Consider the following 24,045-nt stretch of genomic DNA (forward strand, 5'->3'; position numbering starts at 1 on the left):
CCCCAGCCGGTTGGCACAGCAATTGGAGCATCAGCCTGCGGACCAGAGAGTCCCGGGTTCGGTTCCTGCTAGGGGCACGTACAAAAAAAAAACAAAAGCAAATTTTAATGATTTATAAATCATTTTAATCATTCACTGAATTAAGGAGACATGTTCTTTTTTTAAAATTTTTTTTCCTTTATTGATTTTAGAGAGAGAGAAAGTGAAAGAGAGAGAGAGATAGAAACATCAATGAGAGAGAACATCGATTGGCCACCTCCCGTATGCCCCCCACTGGAGGTCAGGCCCACAGTCTGGGCATGTGTCCTGGCTGGGAATTGAACCGGCGACCTCTTTTTTTTTTTAATCCTCCACCCGAGGATATTTTTCCATTTTTTTGTACAGATAGAGTGGGAGGGAGAGAGAGGAAGGGAGAGAGAGTGAGAAACATCGACGTGAAGGGACACATCAAGTGGCTGCCACCCGCACAACCAACCAGGGCCGGGGACAAACTGCAACCGAAGTACGCGCCCTTAGTGGGAACCGAACCCGGGTCTCTCTGTACCGCAGGCCAACGCTCTAACCGCTGAGCCAAACCGGCCAGGGCGAACCGGCGACCTCTTGATGCATGGGTCGATACTCAACCACTGAGCCACACCGGCCAGACAGGAGACATATTCTTAAAAGACTGTGTGTGATAGTTTGGAGTATGGTCTTTAAGTCCATATTGTCTAGAGATGCACACTGAAATATTTACAGGTGAACTGATAGGATGTCTAAGATCTACCTCAAAATAATCCCAGGACTGGAAAGGTATAATGTAATAAGTAAGATTATCCATACGGTGTTAGTTGATGAAATTAGGTGATGGGTACATTCGGTTTTTTGTGTTACCTCTAGTTAAAAAACGAAGTTCAATTTGAATATAAACTTCACTGTTAGCTATGTGTCCTCAGCAATATGCTCAACCTGAGTCTCTATTTCCTAATCTCTGAAATGAAGATAATCAAATGCACCATATGTAGGACTGTTGTGATGATTCGATTAAAATAACAAGTTATGTGCCCATTACATAACACACAGGAATCAGTCAAAAATTAGAGGTTACTATTATATTGATAAATGGAAAACAATCAAGGTATCGTCTTCCTTAAACATGAAATGTTTGCTTCTTGGTAGGGGTGTGTATGTATTGCCCCCAGTTGAGTGTATTAACTTGGATTTTGTTTTGACAGCTCAGGTGCCTAAAAGGCCAGAGGGGCTTCTCAGGCCAACCCCCTTTTGATGGAATCCACATTGTCAACCATTTAATAGGAGATGACGAGTCATCGCATTCCTCTGATGAAGATTTTATAGAGAATTCCTTACGGGAGAGTGGCATCGGTTTTCCTTTGCACAGAAAATCTGGGGCAATGTCTTTGGACCCTGCTGTGGCCGATGGTAGTGAAAGTGAAACAGAAGACAGTGTGGTGGAGACCAGAGAGAGTCAGCAAGTGGCTCAAAAGGAACAGCCCCCCAAAAAAAGGGAGTCATACTCAACTACTGTCTGACCACCACTGTGACCTAGACTGTGGATTTTTTTTAAGGGATCAGTTATATGATTAAGGGTTTTGGGGACATATCTGTTTCATATGTACATATATGTATTTTTCAATCTTATCTGCCTTTTCATCTTTGCCAAACCTTGACCACTGACTGACCGTTGCCATCAAGTAGATTGGAATATGGTTAATGTGAGAAATAAGGTTCTAACAGTATTACTGAATATTAATGTTTCTTGTGTAGAAAATGTTAATTATATCTATATGTGGGAACCATTTTGAAGTTCAGAACTATGGAAAATTTAATTTTCTTCAGACAAAACTGCTCTTGTGCAATATTTTATGCTTAGTAAACAAATTGTATATTTATATTTATCAATTTGTTTTCAGGGCAGCTGTCTCCAAACATTTGACCAAGACATACATTTGATTTATCTTGTGTTTTTGTGTTTGGGGGACTTTTATTTTCAGTTGAAATTACTGCTTTATTAGTGGGCCACTGAAAGTTCCCAAACACAGCATCTTTTTTTCTATGTAACTTTTTTAAATACTAATTAATGGTTATCTGGCTTGAGAGTTTTAAGTTTTGTTTGAATTTCAGATTTTTATGTGCATATATTTTCATATATTGCTTATGAGTCAGAGCAGAAAGTTAACTACAAATATATTGTTTTTTGTACATAATTTATAAATCTGCATCACCCAATATTGAACATCATTTTATATGGAGAATGTACATGTTGCGAAATGACTGCCTCCAGCATTCTGACAGGACTTCTGTAAATACAGTTAAAAGGAAATTGAAAATAAAACCAAACACTAATATTTTAATAGCTTTAGTATTTTGCTTAGCATTAAACACTAGCTGATTTATAACTAATTCTTGCTCAAAAACACTGTTGGTGAGATATTTTAACCTCGTGTGTATGAAACTAATAAATTGTCCATGATTAAAAATGTTACAGCACACATTACTTAGTGCTAATATTCTACTTAATATAAATTAAGCAATGGACTTAAGTCCAAGATACACAACAGTAATATCTGCAAATAATCTATGGACATTATGTTCAGATTCTCTAATTACTAATCTATAGATAAAGCCATAAAAATTCTTTCCTACCAATTCTCCCCCCCCCCCCTTTTTTTATCATTCAGACTATATTTCATAGGAAACTGAATATCTATCATTGATAAATTGGAGGAAACACCCAGATTATACTTACATTATGGAAAGATAACAAGAATGTGTTGACTGGATGCTTTCCACTCTCATTTTCATCAGCTGCCTATGGAAAAAATAGCCTTCGAGGATGAGGGGAAGGTTGACTTCAGTATATATGGAGATATAATTTTGCACAATATGTTACATGCAGAATAATATATATATATATATATATATATTACAGAATGGAGTAGAAGAGACAAATATAGTTTTCTGTCTAAAACCAGGAGCTAAGCTGTATGCATCTCCATGAACTAGGCTTCTCCAGCAAGCCCTTTGTAGCTATTTGCTTGAGAAGCGAGACTGAAAACACGCCTGCTGTGTCCATGGCACCAGGCTAAGTTCTAGTGGTTAAGTAATTGACCTGTGGTCACGTGTTAGTAAGTGGCAAAGCCAAGATTTTCATTCAGATCTCTCTGACACCAAACGGTCTGAAAAGGTTCAGCGAATGATTTTCTCAATTCCCTGCTTTTCTGACAATTAATGTGATTTTTTAAAGAAGTTAAATCACATTTCACAGCCTGTGGGAGTATAGATAGTACTCCTAGAATCACCTGACTGGTGCTTTTGGGGTCCGTTACTGTCAGCCTAGAGGCTGTTGATGCCCAAGTGAAATGAGATGATTCATGGCCACATGATTGCTTTGACACCCACATCAAGAAATCTGAATGATCTAGACCAGAGGTCAGCAACGACACCCATGAGCCAATTCCAGCCAGCTGCCTATCTTTACATGACCTACAAGCAAAGAGTGTTTTTTACATATTCAAATAGTTGAAGGAAAAAATCAAAAGAATTTGTCACATGAAAATCATATAAAATACATATTTCAATATTGATAAAGTTTTATTGGATACCCATGCTTATCCATTATATATTGTCTATGGCTGCTTTTGTGTTACAGTGGCAAAGCTGAGTAGCCTAAATTATCTAACTTTCTGGCTCTTCAGAGAAAAAGTTCACTGACCCTTGATTTAGATACTCTAAAATGTAAGCTTACTTCAATTTGTCTTGGTAGAACATCAGACCATTTGCTTTCGCTGTTGAGTTCATAGTTTGGAAACCTAAAATTTCCTGGTGGATCTTGTATTCAGAACTATTCAAAATGGAAAGTGTGACAGCTGTTTTATATCATGAAGTCTTTGACACCAAAGACAAATTTGGAAGGATATCTGTACCTTTGGAAATGGACAAAGAAAGAATTCCAGCACTTTCTTTAAAGTATGTAAGATTGACCTTTAGGGTATGCTTCGTTGAGTTAAGGTTATAATTTGACTTTAAAAGAAAGAATATCTTTCTGTAATCATGTTTGAATTCTAAACTTTGAAAGATATTGTTAGAGCATTTCCTAAGTACTGTTTCTGGTTAGGAATTAGGTATTAAAAGAATCATGGTAAGCAAACTTTAATCCATTGATACTCTTGGAATTTGGATAATGAAAAACAAGAAGCAATCTTCTCATTCAAGATCTTTTATTCAAATACTCCTGAAAAGAGTTTAAAATCTTCCTGACATTTAGGATGCAATAGGATACTATGCTCTGATTACATTCCATTTCATTCAAATTAAGACAGAGGCATTGGACAATGTTTTCTTGATTTTAATTAGTTCCGGTATTTTGACATTTAGATGTTATTCAGTTAAACAGAACTGAGGAATTTGGGGGCAGGGAGGAAGTGAATGAAATAAATTTTTAAAACTCACAGTAAAAAAATTTTTTAAATGTATTCCCTTGGCCTAGTCACCTTCCTGGTGTAATCCTGGGTCAGAAAGCTAAGAGTGAAGTTCACAGATGATCTGAATAAAATGGAAATTGCATTGAGGTGGTAAAACAGAACTTTTAGATCAAGAAAATGTCTCAACGGCCTTTTAAAAATTAGTGGTAAATTTTTCATCCTGGTAAAAGAAGTCAAAGATGTAACTTGACACAGTTTCTACCTGTTTTATTGATAAATATTAGTCAGTCAATATTCGATGAGTAATTGAGACAGCAAATCCCTGCTAACTGGCTGCCTGTTTTGGAAGAAAAAAGCAACAACTTTTTCTTGGCTTGTGTTGTATCTTGTTACTCACCAGACAGAACCTCTGATTGAAAACAAGGCCTACAGCCTTTTAAGAATTTTATTTATGACCTAAGAAATTACTTGGTTCCTCATTATCCTTTATCTTTTATAGGATGCACTATAATTTTCAGATTCAAATAAGAAAAGCATATGAATTGTGTTTTTGATAAAGCCCTTTTATGGCCAGCTTGATTATTGTAGTACCAGGCATCAACTGCTAACATTTCAGAAATCAATGATTTACTTTTATTAAAACAATGAGCTTTAGCAAGAAAGTTATTGCTGCTCTATCATTAATAAAACAGTAAGTTTTAAAAAATAATTTAAATTCATTCATTCTACTGAAATTAAAAGTTCTGGTTTAAAGTGGAGTGGATGCTATTTATAATTCAAGTTTTTACATCACATCCATTGATCTACCTGTCCCTTCTTTTCACTCCAAAGAAGAGATGATAGAATAACACATTAGGTATACTATAGAGATGCAAACTTACAATGTATTTTATTTTACTGTTGGAATTTCTTATTGTAACATTGTATGATGACCTGGAATATTTACTTGTGCCTTTGCTTTAAACAATTAAAAGTTTTTCATTTTATAAGAATTTTTGTTTCCTTAAGCTATTCAACTTAAAAGGGGAGATGCATCAAAGTATTTTAAAAATCTACTAGAGAAGTGCTACACTCATCCATAGATAGCTGGTTGGAGAAGGAATCCATCAAATACCATGAATAACCAAGGCAATGAGGCTGCTCAGAAAGAAAATGAAAAATCTCCAGAAAATAAAGACACGCAAATATGTGATTTAAATGACAGAGGATTCAAGATTGCAGTTCTTAAAAAAAAAAAAAAAGATACAAAACACTAAACAAATGTGTGGCCTAACATCAGATACTCATTAGTGAGGTTTGTGCTCCATGGGTACAGGGACCATATCCATCTAGTCCACCCATGTGTAATTAGTACCAGACAGGCTGGGATGTGATATTTTTCCATTTAATGGAAGGCCAGATATTTAGATTTGCCGTTTCCTTCAGGAGCATACTAATTTTTTAAAAATATTTATGGCAATACAGTTGTCCCTCACCACTTCGTGCTTGGACTTCCGCGGCTTCACTCGATCGCGGTTTTTTCCGGAAGTCCAAGCACGAAGTGGCAGGGACGACTGTGTATAAAGAACCCTACTTGGTGGAAATTCATTTATCGCAGTAGAGTCTGGAACTGACTAACGGCGATAAACAAAGGCCGACTGTATTTTCACCTCGTATTTTAGTTAATTATCAACTAATTCAATAAATGTATTCAAACATATATAATCTGAATATACACATAGAGGCTGTTATAAAAAGAAATGCTTGCCTTCTGCATCTTTATCACAACATTAATGTCATTTAGTTCAGAAGCAGTAGTTCACTGTATAATCTGCTCTATTCCCAAAAGGATTTAAGGTACTTTATAAAGGTACATGAAATATGACAAGATAGTTATAATCCAGGGTTTCTCCACCTTGGCACTATTGACATTTGGGGCAAGTGACTGTCGTGTACCTTGTGGGGTGTTTAGAGCATTCCTGGCCTCGACCCACTAGCTGACAGTAGCACCCCCTCGTGTTGTGACAACCGCAGATGTCTTCCTCCAGTCATTGCTAAATGTCCTTGGTAGGGAAAGACTGAAAATGAAAAATTGCCCCTGGTTGAGAATCTCTGATATAAACTTAGAAGTGGGTCAAAAAACAAAGGACCACTAGGACCAGATCTAAAAATACATATACCTATTAAAGATGGATCACTAATTTGGAGTCAGTGAGAAAAAAAAAAAAACCTGAACCACAATGAGGTGCTACTTCCCACTTACTAGGATAGCTATTCAACACAAACAAACAAAACAAGTGTTGATAAGGAAAAGTTGGTCAAGGAAAAATTGGAACCTTGTACATTTCGGCTGAGAATGTAAAGTGGGGCATCCAGTGTTCCTCAAAAAAGCTAAACATAGTATTACCATATGATCCAGCAAGTCCACCTCTGGATACATACTCAGAAGAAAGCAGGGACTCAGATATCTGCACACCAGTGTTCATAACAGCATTACAAGAGACAAAAGGTAAAAACTACAAGTGATCAACAGATGAATGGATAAATAAAAGGTGATATTAAAAAAAAAAAAAAAGATGGTGATATATACAGGATGGGGCAAAAGGTGTAGTATAGTTGTGAGTATGCAAAACAAAGTTTATTCTTGTATTATTATTTACTAATTATTGTATTATTTTCCATACAAACAACTGCAAACCTCCTTTTGGCCCACGCAGTACATATAATGGAATAAATTCAACTGTAAAAAGGAAATTCTGATACATGCTACAATATGGATGAATCTTGAAAACATGCTAAGTGAAATAAGCCAGACGTAGTATGGTTTCACTGAATAGAAAATTTATAGAAATACAGTATAGTAGATATTACTATAGAGCTGCTTTTGGGGATGATGAAAAAGTTCTGGAAATGGGTGGTGATGATGGTTGCATAAAAAAATGTATTTAATGCCACTGAATTGTACGCTTAAACGGTAAAAAAAAAAAAAAAAGTATGTTCAAACAAAGATATATAGAAGGAAAAAAACAAAACCTAAAAGTTATAAAATTTACCCATTGTTTTTGCCCATGAAATAAAGCCAGTTTTTTAAGGTTTAGAATTCTGGCACTAGATCAAGACCCAAGCTTTGTGTTGATGAAACCTGGACAGGTCACAGAAGAACATGGCCTCGTTGCTGCTCCTTGTTCCCCAGACGCCGACCCAAGGCCTTGCCTCTCCTGGAAATGCCTCTACCACATTCCTACAAGGTTAGCTCCCGCCTCTTCCTGGACTCTGCTCAAGTGTCTCCTGCACAGGAGCCTTTTCTGACCCTCCTTTTTAAAAAGCCCCTTCCCAGCTCTATATTTCTCCACAGCATCGATAACTGTCTGACAGCCTGTACATTTTATATTTTTATTAGTTTTTGTTCGTCTACCCACACTAGAATGCAAGCTTTATGATTTTTGTCTCTACCCCCAGAATTCAGAACAGTGCCTTAGCTCACAACAAATATTTGTTGAATGAGTGAAAGAATAGTTAAATAAATCACTCCACCTCAGTTTATTCACTAGTAAAATGGAATAAACAACATCTGTGAAGTACAAATGTCAGTGGAAAACCCAGATTCTCAATGCACCAGAGTTGTCTAATTACTAAACACTGCTTTGGCACAAGGCATCCATCAGCAACTGCTGAAATGGCAAAGATGAACCAGACCAAATTCTGTCTTCACACATGAATGTGAGATACAAGGGAACCGATACAGTGCTATGGCAATTCAGAGATTACATCCAGCTTGGGTCAAGGACCTCCTTTGGACCCTTCCCTGTTCCCTGCCCATCCAAAAGCTCTGCCCTGCACCAGGACAGGGACCATGATCCCTGTCACAGCTGTTCTGTGTGCCCCATTGTCTCCTATCCAATGACCTGCTCTTACATAGATGCTAATGTCCCGTGATTTGGGTGTATGGCTACATCTCTCTCTCTGTCACTCTAGATTTTACCACAGATGCCTAGAAATAAAGCATCTTATACCAGTGTGTAGGATTTCAGCCCCAGAGAACCTTTCGATATCCTCCTGAATGGATTCTTAGAAGGTAGCTTCTACTGTGTCCTCACCCTCTCGCCACCCAGGGCTGACCACTTTTCCAGAGACTGGAAAGGGGTCTTCTCTGAGGCTGTGCTCAGTAACAAGAAAGAGCAGGGCAGGTGGAAAGAAACTAGTTGACTTTAAAGATACTGTGTCTCTGGTGTTTTTTTAAAAAGGAAATGCATGCTGTACACATGAGAGACTCCAAGACCGAGAGATGCTGTGGCAGTTGAGATGCACCTGGGAGCTCCTAACTGTTCCTGCCCCGGCTTCAAGCGTGCGGCCGGCAGCCATTGCCCACAGCCCCACACAGCAGACTGGAGCAGCCCGTGAGGTCACCGTGCCTGGCATCAGGGGCTCTTCCTCTCCAGGCAGAGGCTTTCCTGGTCTATGGTGTCACCTCTGCCCTTCCCACCCCAGGACTGGACTAGGTGCCCCTCCTTGGTGTTTGCTGTACTTCTCCCTTCAAGGCACAATTGTGTGGACCTACCAAGCTGACTAAGCTCACTTCCCGGTGGGTAGAACAGACATCTATTCCCCTCGGCCTTGCATTGTCTCTTCTGTTTTGTGTCTCGAGTTCCAGCCGCTGCCCTTGTGCCCTTCACTGGAGCTCAGCAGTGGACTCCATTTACAAAGAGAGAGTTTTAAAACCTTTGGTGTGTGAATGAAGGTTTGTCTCTGCAGCCTCCTTACTACCAGATAAGCTTCTGGGCAGGCTTTGGCTGCTCAGCCGAAAGGAGTCTTTGAGCCACATCCCTCTCCCCCACCTCCTGGGCCAGGCTGAGCTGCTGCCGGAACTGCAAAAGCAAACTTCCAGGAGAGGAGGTGGAAAACCAAACAATGGGGAGTCATGGTATAAAGCATAAATGTATAAATATAAAGAAAAATGTCATGCATTTTGCCCCGGTTAAGTCTTAGTCATTCAAAGACTAAGGCCAGGTCCAGCTGCCCTTTTCTGGCAAAATGCCTTCCAGTTGTGTTCTTTGGAGGGATGTTCCTGGCTGGCAGTCCCCTGGCCAGTGCTGGGATTTGAGTAATCACAGGCCCAAGTGGGGTGTGTGGGAAGGTGTGTTGTTTGGTCTGGCTGACAGCCCTTGACACTCTGTAGCTATTTTAAACAGATCCCGCAGCCTTTCATTTGCTTCACTAATTTCTCTAAAATAGAATTGTTTATTTGTGGGTCAAAATTGGAGAAGCTTCTTGTTCATCACCAAACCGCTCTTTGGCAAGACGGGAGACGTGCGTGTACCAGAGCCCAAAAGGGTTTGGCACAATCAATGTTAGCTAAAAGAGAAACCGTGCATTGTTCCTCTGCATCCCCTGAACCAGTACAGGCCAGTCAGTACACAGCCATTGGTTTGAGTATTTCTTCTCCTGCCTTGACTTCTCATCTGCTCTCCAGTTCTATGTTTCCACTGTCTACATGGTATTTTTGCATAAATGAATTGCTTGAGGTGATAACATGACAGTGTCTATTTCCTCATTTCTGCCAGTGTTGGGAATTATTCTAGCTGTTGTTGTTATCACATATCTTAAACCTCAGTAATACTTTCAACAATAAAGATAAATTAAATATATATACAACTATATCCTTCTTAGTATATGACAGAATTGTACAACCATCACCACTACTGATACCAGTTCACACCATTCACAGCAATATCATAATACTTTCATCACCCCAAGAAGAAACTCCATATCCATTAGCAGTCACTCTCCACTCTTTCTTCCATACCCCCCAACCCCACTTTCACTGTTACTAGGCAAATACTAATCTACTTTGCTTCTATGGATTTGCCCATTCAGGACATTTCATATAAATGGAATTGTATATTTTACCTTTGTTTTTCACTTAACATAATGTTTTTGAGACTCATTCATGTTGTGGCATGTATTAGTCCTTCATTCCTTTTTCAATAATATTCCAGTATATGGGTATTCCACATTTTGTTCATTCATTCATCAATTGATAAACATTTGAGTTGATACTAGTTTTCTGCTGTCATGAATGATACTGCTATGAACACTCGTGTACATGTTTACATGTGGACATAGGTTTTCCATTCTCTTGGATATACACTTAGGAGAATTTCTGGATCATATGGTAATTTTGTTTAACATTTTGAGGAACTACCAAACTATTTTAAGTGTCTGCAGTACTTTATAACACAACCAACAATGTAAGAGGGTTTCAATTTCTCCATACCCTTATCAACACTTATTATTGTCTGTCCTTTTTATTTTAGGCATTCTAGTAGGTGTGAAGTGGTATCTCATTATGATTTTATTTTGCATTTCTATAATGACTAATAATGTCAACCATCTTTTCATGTGCTTATTGACTCTTTGTATAAATTCTTTGGAAATGTCTATTTATTTTTATTTTATTATTATTATTTTGTTTACTGAATGGGAAGAAAAAGTTTTATTCAAACTGTACCCAGTCATGACTACACACGAATCATTTGTGGAACTATGATTCCTGGGCTCACCTAGTATATCAAAATCTCTGAATATGATGCTCCAGGATCAGTACTTTTTTAAAAACTTATCTTTATTGTTGAATGTATTACAGATGTCCTCCCTTTTTCCACTATTGACTCCCTCCTCCCAACTCCTGCCTTCCCCACACTATTATCTGTGTCCATTCATTATGCATATATGTATATAAGTTCTTTTGTTTATCTCTTCCTGCCCCCCTATCCCATTCTCTTTGAGTTTCCTCAGTCTAACAACCAATTTGTACTTCTTAATCCCTTCACCTTTTTTTTTTTAATCCTCACCCGAGGACATTTTTCCATTTTTTGTTTAGATGGAGTGGGAAGGAGAGAGAGAGAGAGAGAGGGAGAGAGAGAGAGAGAGAAACATCGACGTGAAAGGGACACATCGAGTGGCTGCCACCTGCACAACCCAACGAGGGCCGGGGACAAACTGCAACCGAGGTACATGCCCTTAGCGGGAACTGAACCCAGGTCTCTCCGGACCACAGGCCAACACTCTAACTGCTGAGCCAAACCGGCCAGGGTGCCCCCTTCACCTTTTTTACCCATACTCCCAACACGCCTCCCATCTGGCAACCATCGAAAGTTCTATCTATGAGTCTGTTTCTGTTCTGCTTGTTCATTTTGTTTATAGATTCAACTGTTGATAGATATGTATTTATTTCCATTTAATTGTTCATACTTTTGATCTTTTACTTCAAGAAGACCCTTCAACATTTCATATAATACTGCTTTGGTGGTGATGAACTCCTTTAGTTTTTACTTGTCTGGTAAACTCTGTGTATGTCCATCAGTTCTAAATGATAGCTTTGCAGGATAGAGTGATCTTGGTTGTAGGTCCTTGCTTTTCAACACTTTGCAAATTTCTTGTCACCCACTTCTGGCCTGCAAAGTTTTTTTTTTTTTTTTGAGAAATCAGCTGATAATCAGCTCCATTGTAGGTAACTAACTGCTTTTCTCTTGCTGCTTTTAAGATTCTCTCTTCATCTTGAACCTTTTGCATTTTGATGATGATGTGCCTTGGTGTGGGCCTCTTGGGATTCATCTTGTTTGGGACTCTCTGTGCTTCCTGGACTTGTATGTCTGTTTTCTTCACTAAGTTAGGGAATTTTTCTGTCATTGTTGTTTCAAATAGGTTTTCAATTTCTTGCTCTCTCTCTTTTCTCCTTCTGGCACCCCGGGGCATAATGCAAATGTTGGTATGCTTGAAGTTGTCCCAGAGGCTCCTTACACTATCCTCACTTTTTTAAATTTTTCTTTTCTTTTTGCTGTTTTGGTCGGATGTTTTTTGCTTCCTTATATTCCAAATCAATGGTTTGCTTCTTGGCTTCACCTACTCTGCTATTGATTCCCTGTAAAGTATTCTTTATTTCAGTTAGTGCCTCCTTCATTTCTGACTGTGCATCCTTCATTTTTGACTGGCCCCTTTTTATGCTCTTGAGGTCCTAAATTTATTATAACAACTGTTTTGAACTCTGCATCTGTTAAAATTGCTTATCTCCATTTTCTTTAGTTCTTTTCCTGGAGTTCTGTTTTTCCATTTGGGACATGTTTCTTTTTCTCCTCATTTTGGCTGCCTCCCTGTGTTTGTTTCTATGTATTAGGTAGAGTTCCTATGTCTCCTAGGCTTTGTAGGGTGACCTGTTATAGTAGGTATCCTGTAGAGCCCAGTGGCACAGCCTCCCTGATCACCCCAGCTGTGCCCTCAAGGTATACCCCTCATGTGGACACCCTTCTGTAGTAATTGAGTCTTGATTGCTGTTGGCATGTCAATGGGAGATATCTACTCAGGTTGATCAGCTGCAAGGACTAGCTGTGCCCACTGACCACTAACCTCTGACTACCTTGGAGGATCAGCTGTGCAGGGTCCACCACCCAGAGCAATACTTACTTCAGCAGGGCTCTGGTACCCACTGAGTCCATTCCTTGAGTGTGTCACTTATGGAGGTGGTTGGGTGGTGGTGCTTCAATGTGGTCTGAAGCTGTCCACTGGGTGTGCTGGCTCTGGGGCAAGGTCAACCACTGCCTGTGTTTTACCTGGGCCACCAGACAGAAGCTACAAAGCCATCTGCAGATGGCTACTTCTTGTGCTGGGCTTGGAGGTTGCCAGGCAAAGCCAAGTTGTGAACCGAGGCTGGCTGCTTCTAGTGCTGGGCCTGGGGCCACTTAGTGAGGGGTATGAGGCTTGCTGAGGCCAGATGCTGTTTGTTTGAGAGAATTTAGGAAAATCTGAAGCAGGAGCCAAGGCAGGCCAATCCTATGGTAAAGCCACTGGAAACAGCTTGGGTGGGCCTGAAATTTGGGTGGGGCAGGGCCTCAGGGAATCACCAGGGTGGAGCAACCAGGGTGAGCCAGGTTGCTGGAGCCCCAGATATGGTGTCTGTCTGTTGGCCCCAATGGGGAAACACTCACCAAAGGAACAAGGGTCTCCACCAGCACTTCTGTCTGGGAGAAAGCTGTCTCTCAAGCTCTCACCACAATGCCAAACAACTCAGTTCTTCCCGTATGTGTCTGGTGCCTTTCAAGCTGCCTCCCCCACGCTGGAGCCAGTCTCAATGTGGTTTCTTCTTTAATTTTTTATTTGTAGGACTTCCATTCAGCTCAGTTTCAGGTGGTTTTGAATGATGGTTGTTCTGTAGCTTAGTTGTAATTTTGATGTACTTGTGGGAGGAGGTGATACCACATTTACCTATGCTGCCATCTTTACCTGAAATGTCTGTTTAAATCTTGTCCATTTTTTAAATTGTTTTATATTGTTGAACTGTGAGAATTCTTTGTATACAAGTCCTTCATCAGATACATGATTTGCAAAAATTTCTCCTATTTCATGAGCTATCTTTTCACTTTCTTTTTTTCTTTATTGATTTGAGAGAGAGAGAAAGGGAGAGGGAGAGAGAGATAGAAACATTGATGAGAGAGAACATCAACTGGCCGCCTCCTGTATACCCCCAGATGAGGATTGGGCCCACAACTTGGGCATGTACCCTGACCAGGAAATGAACCAGCAACCTCTTGGTGCATGGGTCAACGCTCAACCACTGAGCCACACCAACTAGGCTATCTTTTCACTTTCTTAATGGTGTCCTTTGAAGCACAAAAGTGTTTACTTTTGATTAAGTCTATTTTGTGTATTTTTATTTCGGTTGCTTGTGCGTTTGGTTATTACCTAAGAAACTATTGCTTAATTTAAAGTCACTGTGTTTTCTTCTAGAAGTGTTATAGTTTTAACTCTTACATTTAGGTTGATGATCCATTTTTTAATATAGTGTAAGGTAGGGGCCAAGTACTTTATAAATCTTTTATTTTGGAATAATTATAGATTTACAGAAAAGTTACAAAGATTGTACAGAGTGTCCATACACCCTTCACCTAGCTTGCCTAATGTCTAACAAAACTACAGTATACTTGTCAAAATAAGAAATTATTAATGGTACTATAGTTTTAACTAAACTACAGACTTTATTCAGATCCCATTAGTTTTTCCACTAATTCATTTCTTTCTACTCCAGGATCTAATCCAGGATACCACATTGCATTTAGCTAGGTACTTTTTATATATTAAATTATTTAAACCTTACAACAATATAAATATCTTTCCTTTACAAATAAGAACATTAAGGCATTGGAAAGCTTAAGTAACTTGTCCAAGATTATGTAGCCAGTAAGTGATGGACTCGCTCTTATCTTCTTCATTAATCCCACATTCTAGGTAAATTATACTATATCTGGTAGCCTCCCAAAGAAGAAACATGGGAGTTAAATGTTGTGATACATTTTTTTATTCTTTTTTGGGGGGAAATGTTTTTATTCTATTTTACTGATCGTTTGGGCAGTATGGCAGAGACTGTTAGACATACACCAATAGCTTTGTCTTCTGAAATTTCACAGTGATGCCCCTTCATAGGGTGTTTTTCCACTCATTGTGTTGGGCCTTCCCGGGATCCTTTCAATAGGGAGACTTATGTCCTTTAGATTTGGAAATATTTTTACTATTCCTGTGATAATTTCCTTTCTCTTTCTGTTAGTGAGATGTTGGGGCTGGGGCCCCTGGATTTCCACTCCTCTAATTTTCTTGTCTTTTTCTCTCCTGTTTTTATTATTTGTTTATTTCATTTTTCAACATTGGGAATATACATACACATCGTTATGCGACTGGATTTCTTTTTACCTTATCCTTTTTTATATATTTTAAGGGCTATACATCCTATGAACATCCGTTTTTTTATCCTCACCCAAGGACATTTTTGCATTTACCATCAGATAGAGAGGGAGGAAGAGAGAGAGAGAAACATCGATGTGAGAGAGACACATTGAGTGGTCGCCACCCACACAACCCCAACCGGGGCCGGGGACAAACTGCAACCAAGGTATGTGCCCTTAGCAGGAACCGAACCCGGGACTCTCTGGTCCGTGGGCTGACGCTCTAAACGCTGAGCCTAACCGGCCAGGGCTGAACATCCTTTTTTACATTTAACCAACATTCTATTGTCGGGCATGTGTTCCCTGTCATTGCCATGAAACCGCTTAAAGTAAGTGGTGACACACATCTTTCTTTTTCCTTATGATATATGATGAAAAGAAGAAGTCTCAGACCAGTGGGGGTGTGTATTTTTAATACATTTTTTCTGATACATATTGCTAATATACCCTCCAATTTAACATTCCCATTAGTAATAAAAAATGTTATTTTTCCTTTAGAGTATACTTTTGGAAACAAATGATCTAATTGAAACTGAAGATGTATATTTATTATAAATGGAAACTTGTGATATTAAGTACATTTGAGGGAATTTTTCTCTCTAATCTGAGAGATAGCTTTGTATATTATCATATTCATGTATATTCTTCATATATTTTCACCATTATGCTCTCAACCATCCTCAGAATAAATACTCTGGCTTACATATAGACTTACCTTTTGTCTGGCTGCACTAAGTGCATCCCTGTCCCAGAGCCGTGACGTGAGGCATTAGATTAGGGCAGTTGGGGCACTGAGAGTTTTCAAACACCCGGTGATTTCTCATTAGCTGAATTTAAAATAAGCTGCTTTAAACGTCAAAAACTCTTAACCAGTTTTCCCTGGAATCGTAAGTATCACCTTCTCCTTTTTTTTAATTTATTTTTTCCTTTATTGATTTTAGAGAGAGAGGAAGGGAGAGGGAGAGAGAGATAGAAACACTGATGAGAGAGTACATCGATTGGCCGCCTCCTCCATGCCCCGCACTGGGAATCAGGCCCACAACCTGGGCATGTGCCCTGACTGGGAATCAAACCGGCAACCTCTTGGTGCATGGGTTGACACTCAACCACTGAGCCACACCAGCCAGACTCACCTTTATACATGATTTATCAAGGACTGCTTGGTAGCCAAGAAAACCTTAGTAGGATTAGTGTAAAACCCAAATTTGGAATGGCCACCTAACATTTATAAAATTAAAAACCTTCTGTAATTTTTCTTTGCCTCAATAGCTGTTGCTAAGAAGAGCCTTTTATTTATAGAGACATTCTGCAATATTTATAAAATAAATTATATGATGCCCTGGCTGGTTTTCTCAGTGGTTAGAGCATCAGCCTGTGGACCAAATGGTTGCAGGTTCAATTCCAGTCAAGGGCATATACTTGGGTTGTAGGTTCGATTCCCAGCACGGTCGTGTGGGAAGCAACCAATTGATGTGTCTCCGTCACATCAATGTTTCTCTCTCTCTCCCTCCCTCCCTTCCACTCTATCAAAAAATCAATGGAAAAATATTTTCAGATGAGGATTAACAAAAAAGAAAAAAAAAGATACAATGTTTAGGATTTACTTCAAAATAGTCCGATGGAGGAGGGGAGTAGTGAGTTGAAAGATAAACGAAACAAGTTTAGTCATAGATTTACTGTTGAAGCTGGGTGATGGGTACATAGGGTACAGTTACTGTTCTATTTATGTATGTTTGATATTTTCCAGGAAAATAAAACAATAACAACTTCATTGCTATCAACTGGTGGAAAACCTGAATCAGATCATTAAATCTGACAAGTTGAACAGTCTCCAAGGCAAGATAACATCCCAGATGTGAGTTGGCTCATGGGAGGCCCACTTAACTCTACAAACCTTGCTCAATGGCCTCGATTTTTGTAGCTCTCAAGCTAATTTCTTGCCAGTTTCTAACTGGAGCTCAGTAATGGTCTCCCACTTTAAACGACTAATTAAAAAATACAAGTTTAATCAAGCACCTGAGGTGCTGGAAATATTCTAGATCTTGACTTGGGTGTATATCTATCAAAAAATTAACCAAGCCTGGCTGGTGTGGCTCAGTGGTTGGGCATCAACCCATGCACCAAGAGGTCGCTGGTTCAATTCTCGGTCAGGGCACATGCCCAGGTTGTGGGCCTGATCCCCAGTGCGGGGCATGAGGGAGGCAGCCAATGGATGTTCTCTCTCATCGGTGTTTCTGTCTCTCTCCCTCTCCCTTCCTCTCTCTAAAAATCAATAAAGAAAAAAAGTTAACCAAGCTCTACTCTTAGGATTTATGCACCTTTACTCTATGTATATAAACTATACATCGATAAAAGTTTATAAAAGAGAATAAAGTACCCAAGACTTTATTTCTAGAGCTATTTAAGCATTGTTGTGACCCTGGCCAGTTTGGCTCAGCGGTTAGAGCCTTGGTCCACAGACCAATGAGTCACGGGTTCTATTCCGGTCAAGGGCACATACCTTAGTTGTGATTCGTCCCTGGCCCTGGTTGGAGTCATGTGGGAGGCAGCCACTCGATGTGTCCCTTTCATGTTAATGCTTCTCTCTCTCTCTCTCTCTCTCTCTCTCTCTCTCTCTCTCTCTCCCTCCCCTCCCCTCCCCCCTTCTCTCTCCCTCCAACTCTATCTGAACAAGAAAATGGAGAAATGTCCTCAGGTGAGGATGAACTAAATAAATAAATAAATAATAAGAATTATTGTGAATTACAAGTTCTGATTCTTATAAACAAGAGCTATTGTTGACTTGTTCCCTCTATAGCCATGCCCCTGCCTGGCAGAGAGCAGTATTTATCTCATCCCAGCCTGAATAAAGAACCATCCAGTGTGTTAGTTTCTTGTAGGTGGACAGCATAACCAAAGAGTTAAGAGTCTGAGCTTTAATGTCAAATCCACTTAGGTTTGAATTCCATTAAGTAGCTATGTGACTTTGGGCAAAGTAACCTCTCTAAGCCTCAGTTTCTTCATCCATAAAACAGAAATAATAATAATAACACTACTTATCTCATAGTGTTGTTGTGTTCAATAAAATAATGTGGGAAAAGAACTTGGCACAATCTTATAGTCCACAACCAATAAAAATAAGTTATTAGCTTGACTGACACATTTCAAGCCTGGATTTCAGGCTAATACCATACATGGGGAATAGGCAGACTTTAGACATGACTTGTCTATTATATGACAACATTATACTTTTTATGGCTTTGAAATTCCTCAGCCTTTAGATCTGTTGGCAGGAATTAAGTATGGGCCAACTACACAGGTTCAACACAGATATACTCTGTCCTGCTGCCCCTACTAACGTTTGTATTAAATCTTTAAAAACCTGAGAGATATGGTTGCAGTTTGTCCCCAGCCCTGGTTGGTCATGCGGGAGGCAGCCACTCAATGTGTCCCTTTCACGTCGATCTCTTTCTCTCTCTCTCTCTCTCTCTCTCTCTCTCTCTCTCTCTCTCTCTCTCTCTCTTCCTCTCCCTCTCTCCCACTTTATCTGAACAAAAAATGGAAGAATGTCCTCGGGTGAGGATAAAAACAAAAAACAAAAAAACCCCTGAGAGATAGAAGTTTTTGTAGATGAATGAGACTACTCCTTTCTGTTGGGGAAAACAAAAATAAAAACAGAACAGCTAGCACTGTTCTATGCATATAACGATTCTTATCATCTCAGACTCAGAATGCCTGATCAAACCCTCTTGGCTAGTCACGGCCAGAAAGGTTAGATATTTGCAAAATAAATTTACATTTGGTAAGTATTTGGTAGGTATTTCTCACCTTTTAAGTGGTTCATAACATTATAACAATGCTATATAAGTAACTTTGTTTAATTACCTCCATGAATATCACAAATACTTTATCCGATAGAGTGTGGCAGGAAGTAGTACTACCCAAAATTATGACTTCTGGGGGTGTTGAGATTTTATTTTTGCCCTGGCTGGTTTGACTCAGCGATTGAAGCATCTGCCCACAAACCAAAGAGTCCCTGGTTCGATTCCTGTCAAGGATATGTGCCTCGGTTACGGTTTGGTCCCCAATCCTGACCAGGGTTGTGCGGGAGGCCACCAGTCAATGTGTCCCTCTTACATGGATGTCTCTCTCTCCCTCCCTCCCACTCTATCTGAAGATAAATGGAAGAGTATCCTGGGTGAGGATTTATTTATTTATTTATTTATTCATTTTAATTTATTTTTATATTTTTTTATCCTCACCCAAGGAGAATTTTTAAGCACTGTGTGAGACAAAAAAAGATCATTTTAGTTGGAATTATTTAGATGTTCATTGTACTATTTTTTAAACTATTCTGTATTGAAAAACATATAGTTGGAAAAAGTATTTTGGTCATGTTCTATGAAAATGACCCTTTAGGGTCTCATGTTGGGGCTATGCAGACTCAAAACAATTTCTTCAGGGAAAACTTACACCTGACTTTGATTTCCCCTTATAGGTGAGAAAAGCTTCTTATACAGCCCGCTGTCCTCGGCTTTCATAATAAGTCATAGCCTACCCTCGAATTGTCTAGTAAGGCATATGGTCTGAATTCAGACAACTCAGAGTAGCAGCATTCCAGGATTTATCTCGGAGTATAATCTCATCCTGTCATCCAATATTTATTTATTTATTTATTTATTTATTTATTTATTTATTTACTTACTTACTTACTTACTTATCCTCACCCAGGGACACTTTTTCCATTTTTTGTTCAGATAGATAGAGTGGGAGGGGGAGAGAGAGAGAAACATCAATGTGAAAGGGACACATCGAGTGGCTGCCACCCACACAACCCAACCAGGGCCGGGGACAAACTGCAACCAAGGTACGTGCCCTTAGCAGGAACCGAACCCAGATCTCTCTGGACGACAGGCCAATGCTCTAACCACTGAGCAAAACCGGCCAGGGCCCAATATTTATTTTAAATACTCAGTAGGAAGAAGCAATTTTCAGGGAGGATTATTTAAAGCACATGTCAGCTTATACACTTTTTCGGACAGTCTAGTCTAAAACATCCATGGATTAAACCAGATCAGCAGGCAGCTGGTACCTTGCTAGACAGTGCCAGAATTTCCCTAAGTATAATTTTTACCAAATTGTATTTTTATATGAATGTTAACAATGCATATTGAGTGTTGTGAGAAACAGCAATTTCTATTGCATTTCTTTCACACAATAATTACTTCCTAGGATCCCAGAGAGAAATACTGCATTTAATCTTGGTACCATGAATAGTTAACAGTAATAGTTAATCTCAACTTTGTGATGAGAAAGAAAAGAAGAAAGGGAGACAGAAAGAAAGGAGAGAGGGAGGGAGGGAAGGAAGGAAAGAACAAACATTTCCATCTACCCTCTCTGACTCTTTCCTCAGTGAATCCTAAGTAAAACAGAGAAATTTTCATTAGAGAAACGTGATGGAATGTCCCCAAATCAAATGCCTTTCTTCAATCCAAGCTTCAAAATGATTCCCAAACCACCAAAATATCTTTGAGCAAACAGCAGATCATAGCCTGGCTGGAGTGGCTCAGTGGACTGAGCATCATCCCATGGACTGAGGTCCCGGTTCGATTCCTGGTCAGGGTACATGCCCGGGTTGCAGGCTCGATCCCCAGTAGGGGACATGCAGGAGGCAGCCGATCAATGTTTCTTTCGCACATTGATATTTCTCTTTTTCTCTCTAAAAAATCAATAAAAACATATTTTTTAAAAAAGCAGATCACATTCTCCAGCAACTGGTAGAATATGTTGATGCTCCAAAATCCTAATCCCAGCCTCATATGACATGAGTTTCAGATCTGTAGCAGAAACTGTGCAGACTGGGTGTATTAGGGTTCTCCAGGGAAACAGAACCAATAGGTTATAGATATATAAGAGGGAGGTTTGTTACAGGAATTGGCTTACATGATTATGGTGACCAAGAAGTGCCACTATCTGCAAGCTGGAGAACCAGAAGTAAAATTCAGTCTGTGGTATATGAGGGCGGGGGTGGGGCAGCATTCACAGGCCAGAGAACCAGGAGTTCCAGTGTCCACAGGCAGGAGATGACAGGCATCCCAGATCAAGACGGGTGGTGGGGAATATGATTTACCTTTCCTCCACCTTTTGTTCTGTTAGGACCCTCAACTGATTGGATGAAGCCAGCCCTGATCCGGGCCCACACTGGTGAGGGCGGATCCTCATTACTCAGCCTATTGCTTCACATGTGAATGTCTTCTGGAAATACCCTCACAGACGCACTCAGAATGTTTCACCAGTGAGCTGGGTTTCCCTTTGCCCAGTCAAGCTGACACAAAATTAAGCATCACACTGGTTAAAAGAAAGTTCCCTGTAGGCCAGGCCAGATGACATCTCAGAGGCCTGGGATAGGAGAAAAATATTCTTCATTCATTCATTGTCTCCTTTATTCACCTTCCCTGCTATATTCACTTCCTGGTTGGTTGAAGGAAAGCAGAGACCCCGCCCCCCCCGCCCCCCCCATCCATCTCTGTACTCCATATATGGCATGGTACATGACATTCAACCAGTGTTCAGTAAATATTTGTTGAATTAAAATGAAGTGTACAATCGAGTCCACAAACCTCATCCTCCTGTGGGACCACTGGGCCAGCACTGAGCCTTTCCATCCTTCCAGCCTCAGTGGTGCTTTGCACTCAGCCTCTGCGCTGGTCACCAGGTTCCTCTCTGAGGCAGAGGTCATTCTGGTGCTGTCCCTTGTGTTTCCTTGTTGCCACCAGGACATTCTCTCCCCCACTAGTGAACAAAAGGACTGTGAGGTGCACAAGCAAATCCCTGATTTGCACAGAAGCCCTGTTCATTCTTTTATCAGACAGGAACTGGGGGGTTGAGGGTTATGTGTAGGGGTGTGTGTGTGTGTGTGTGGTCTGTGAGTGTGGTTTTTTTTTTTTTTTTTATCCTCACCCAAGGACATTTTTCGGTATTTTGTTCAGATAGAGTGGGAGGGCGAGAGAGAGAGAGAGAAACATTGACGTGAAAGGGACACATCAAGTGGTTGCCACCCGCACAACCCAACCAGGGCCAGGGACAAAATGCAACCAAGGTACATGCCCTGGGCAGGAACCGAACCCAGGTCTCTCTGGACCGCAGGCCAACACTCTAACCGCTGAGCCAGACCGGCCAGGGCAAATTTTTTTTTTTAATCCTCACCCGAGGACATTTTTAAATTTTTTGTTGTTGTTGTTCAAATAGAGCAGGAGGGAGAGAGAGGAAGAGAGAGAGAGAGAGAGAGAGAGAGACATCGACGTGAAAGGAACACATCGAGTGGCTGCCACCCGCATGACCCAACCAGGGTCGGGGACAAACTGCAACTGAGGTACGTGCCCTTAGTGGGAACCAAACCCTGGTCTCTCTGAACCGCAGGCTGATGCTCTAACTACTGAGCCAAACTGGCCAGGGTGAGTGTGTTTTAATTAAAGCTCAAATGAAAACTCATGGTGACCTCTACCGCTGAACTGGCCTTTACCCAACAACAGGAACAGTTAAGAATATTTCAGGAGGAGGCAGTGATCCTTTGATACTTCTCCACCAGCCTCAGCCTCAGCCTCGGCCTCAGTGATCTGCTCCATCTGATGAGGACATAGACCATGAGAGTTGGAAATGATCTTGGAAAGCCCAGAACCCAAGGACTCCTGGGATGGATGAGGCCTGTGAGTCAGGAAAGGAGCCTGAGTCTCTGAGGTGGTCAGTCAATTGGGGATGTGAGAAATTTATATGAAAATGCTTTCTGGCCAATCCTGGGTACTGCCTGGAATGTGCAAGCTACTGCTCCCACTGTGAGGCCTTGAGGCCAACCTCCTGGACCCTGCCTAGTGTCTGCACCAGTCTGACCTGGGTTTGAATCTGGACTCTGTTCCGCTCTGGTTGTGTGATTTCCATTGGCTGTTAATTGGGACAGTTAGAAATCATGTATGAAAGGGCCTTGAAGAGTGCTCGGCATATAGTGATAACACAGTAAATGCCTACTGGATGCTTCACTCTATTCACTTGTTGAATCTGTGCAATGCAACAGCCTACGACATAGGTGCTGATGTTGTAACCATGTTTACAGACAAGGAAACTGAGGTACAGAGAGGTTAAGGAACTTGTCTAAGAATAATAAATGACAGCCAGGATTTCCAGACTATCGGCATCTGGCTCAGAGTCCATGCCTTTAATAACTACATTTGACTGCTCCTCGGTTATTATGGTATTTAAATTTTTCCTTGGCATGGGTGTAATTATTACACTCATTTGGGAAAATAATTTGTCAATATGTGTTCATAAACTTTAAAAGGTTCTTACCCTTTAAAAACTAAAAACAAAAGGTTCTTACCCTTTGATGCAGGAATTCCACTTCGGGCAACCAATACTAAAGAAAGAATTATTCACACATAAAAACCCAAATACAGTGTTGTAAAAATCACAGCACCATTTATAGTAGGCAGAAAGAGAAACAATCCAACTATTCAGTAAAATGGTGATCAAAAATCATAACACATCATTTATGCCCGGCCAGTGTGGCTCAGTTGAGTATCGACCCATGCACCAAGAGGTCACTGGTTCGATTCCTGGTCAGGGCACATGCCCAGGTTGTGGGCCAGATCCCCAGTGGGGGGCATGCAGAAGGCAGCCAATCGATGTTCTCTCTCATCGATGTTTCTACCTCTCCCTCTTCCTTCCTCTCTCTCTCTAAAATCAATAAAGAAAAACATTTTTAAAAATAATGACATCATTTAAATGATCATAGTGTGCAAAATATAAATCTAGACTTTTTTTTAAGATTGGAAAAAATAGTACTCATGGTTAAACTAAGATGGTAGGATATGGAAGCATGTTTTAATTTTTCCTTTATCAACTTT

At 40.2% G+C, this 24,045-nt stretch overlaps 1 protein-coding gene across 9 annotated transcripts in view; it reads left to right on the forward strand.

The window, feature by feature from the left end:
- Positions 1-1,544, forward strand: part of EVI5 (ecotropic viral integration site 5) — a 197,902-nt gene extending 196,358 nt beyond the window's left edge. For 7 of the 9 annotated variants that reach the window (XM_036255429.1, XM_036255433.1, XM_036255432.1 and 4 more), the window contains one exon: positions 1,215-1,544. In XM_036255429.1, coding sequence (XP_036111322.1) covers positions 1,215-1,529 — 315 coding nt within the window. In that variant the 3' untranslated portion in view covers positions 1,530-1,544. The remainder of the gene's footprint in view (positions 1-1,214) is intronic. The other 2 variants (XM_036255436.1, XM_036255437.1) reach the window with 1 other exon arrangement.
- Positions 1,545-24,045: the final 22,501 nt, after the last annotated feature.

The sequence above is a fragment of the Molossus molossus genome, unplaced genomic scaffold (assembly GCF_014108415.1).
Source record: "Molossus molossus isolate mMolMol1 unplaced genomic scaffold, mMolMol1.p scaffold_m16_p_12, whole genome shotgun sequence".
NCBI classification, from domain to species: domain Eukaryota; kingdom Metazoa; phylum Chordata; class Mammalia; order Chiroptera; family Molossidae; genus Molossus; species Molossus molossus.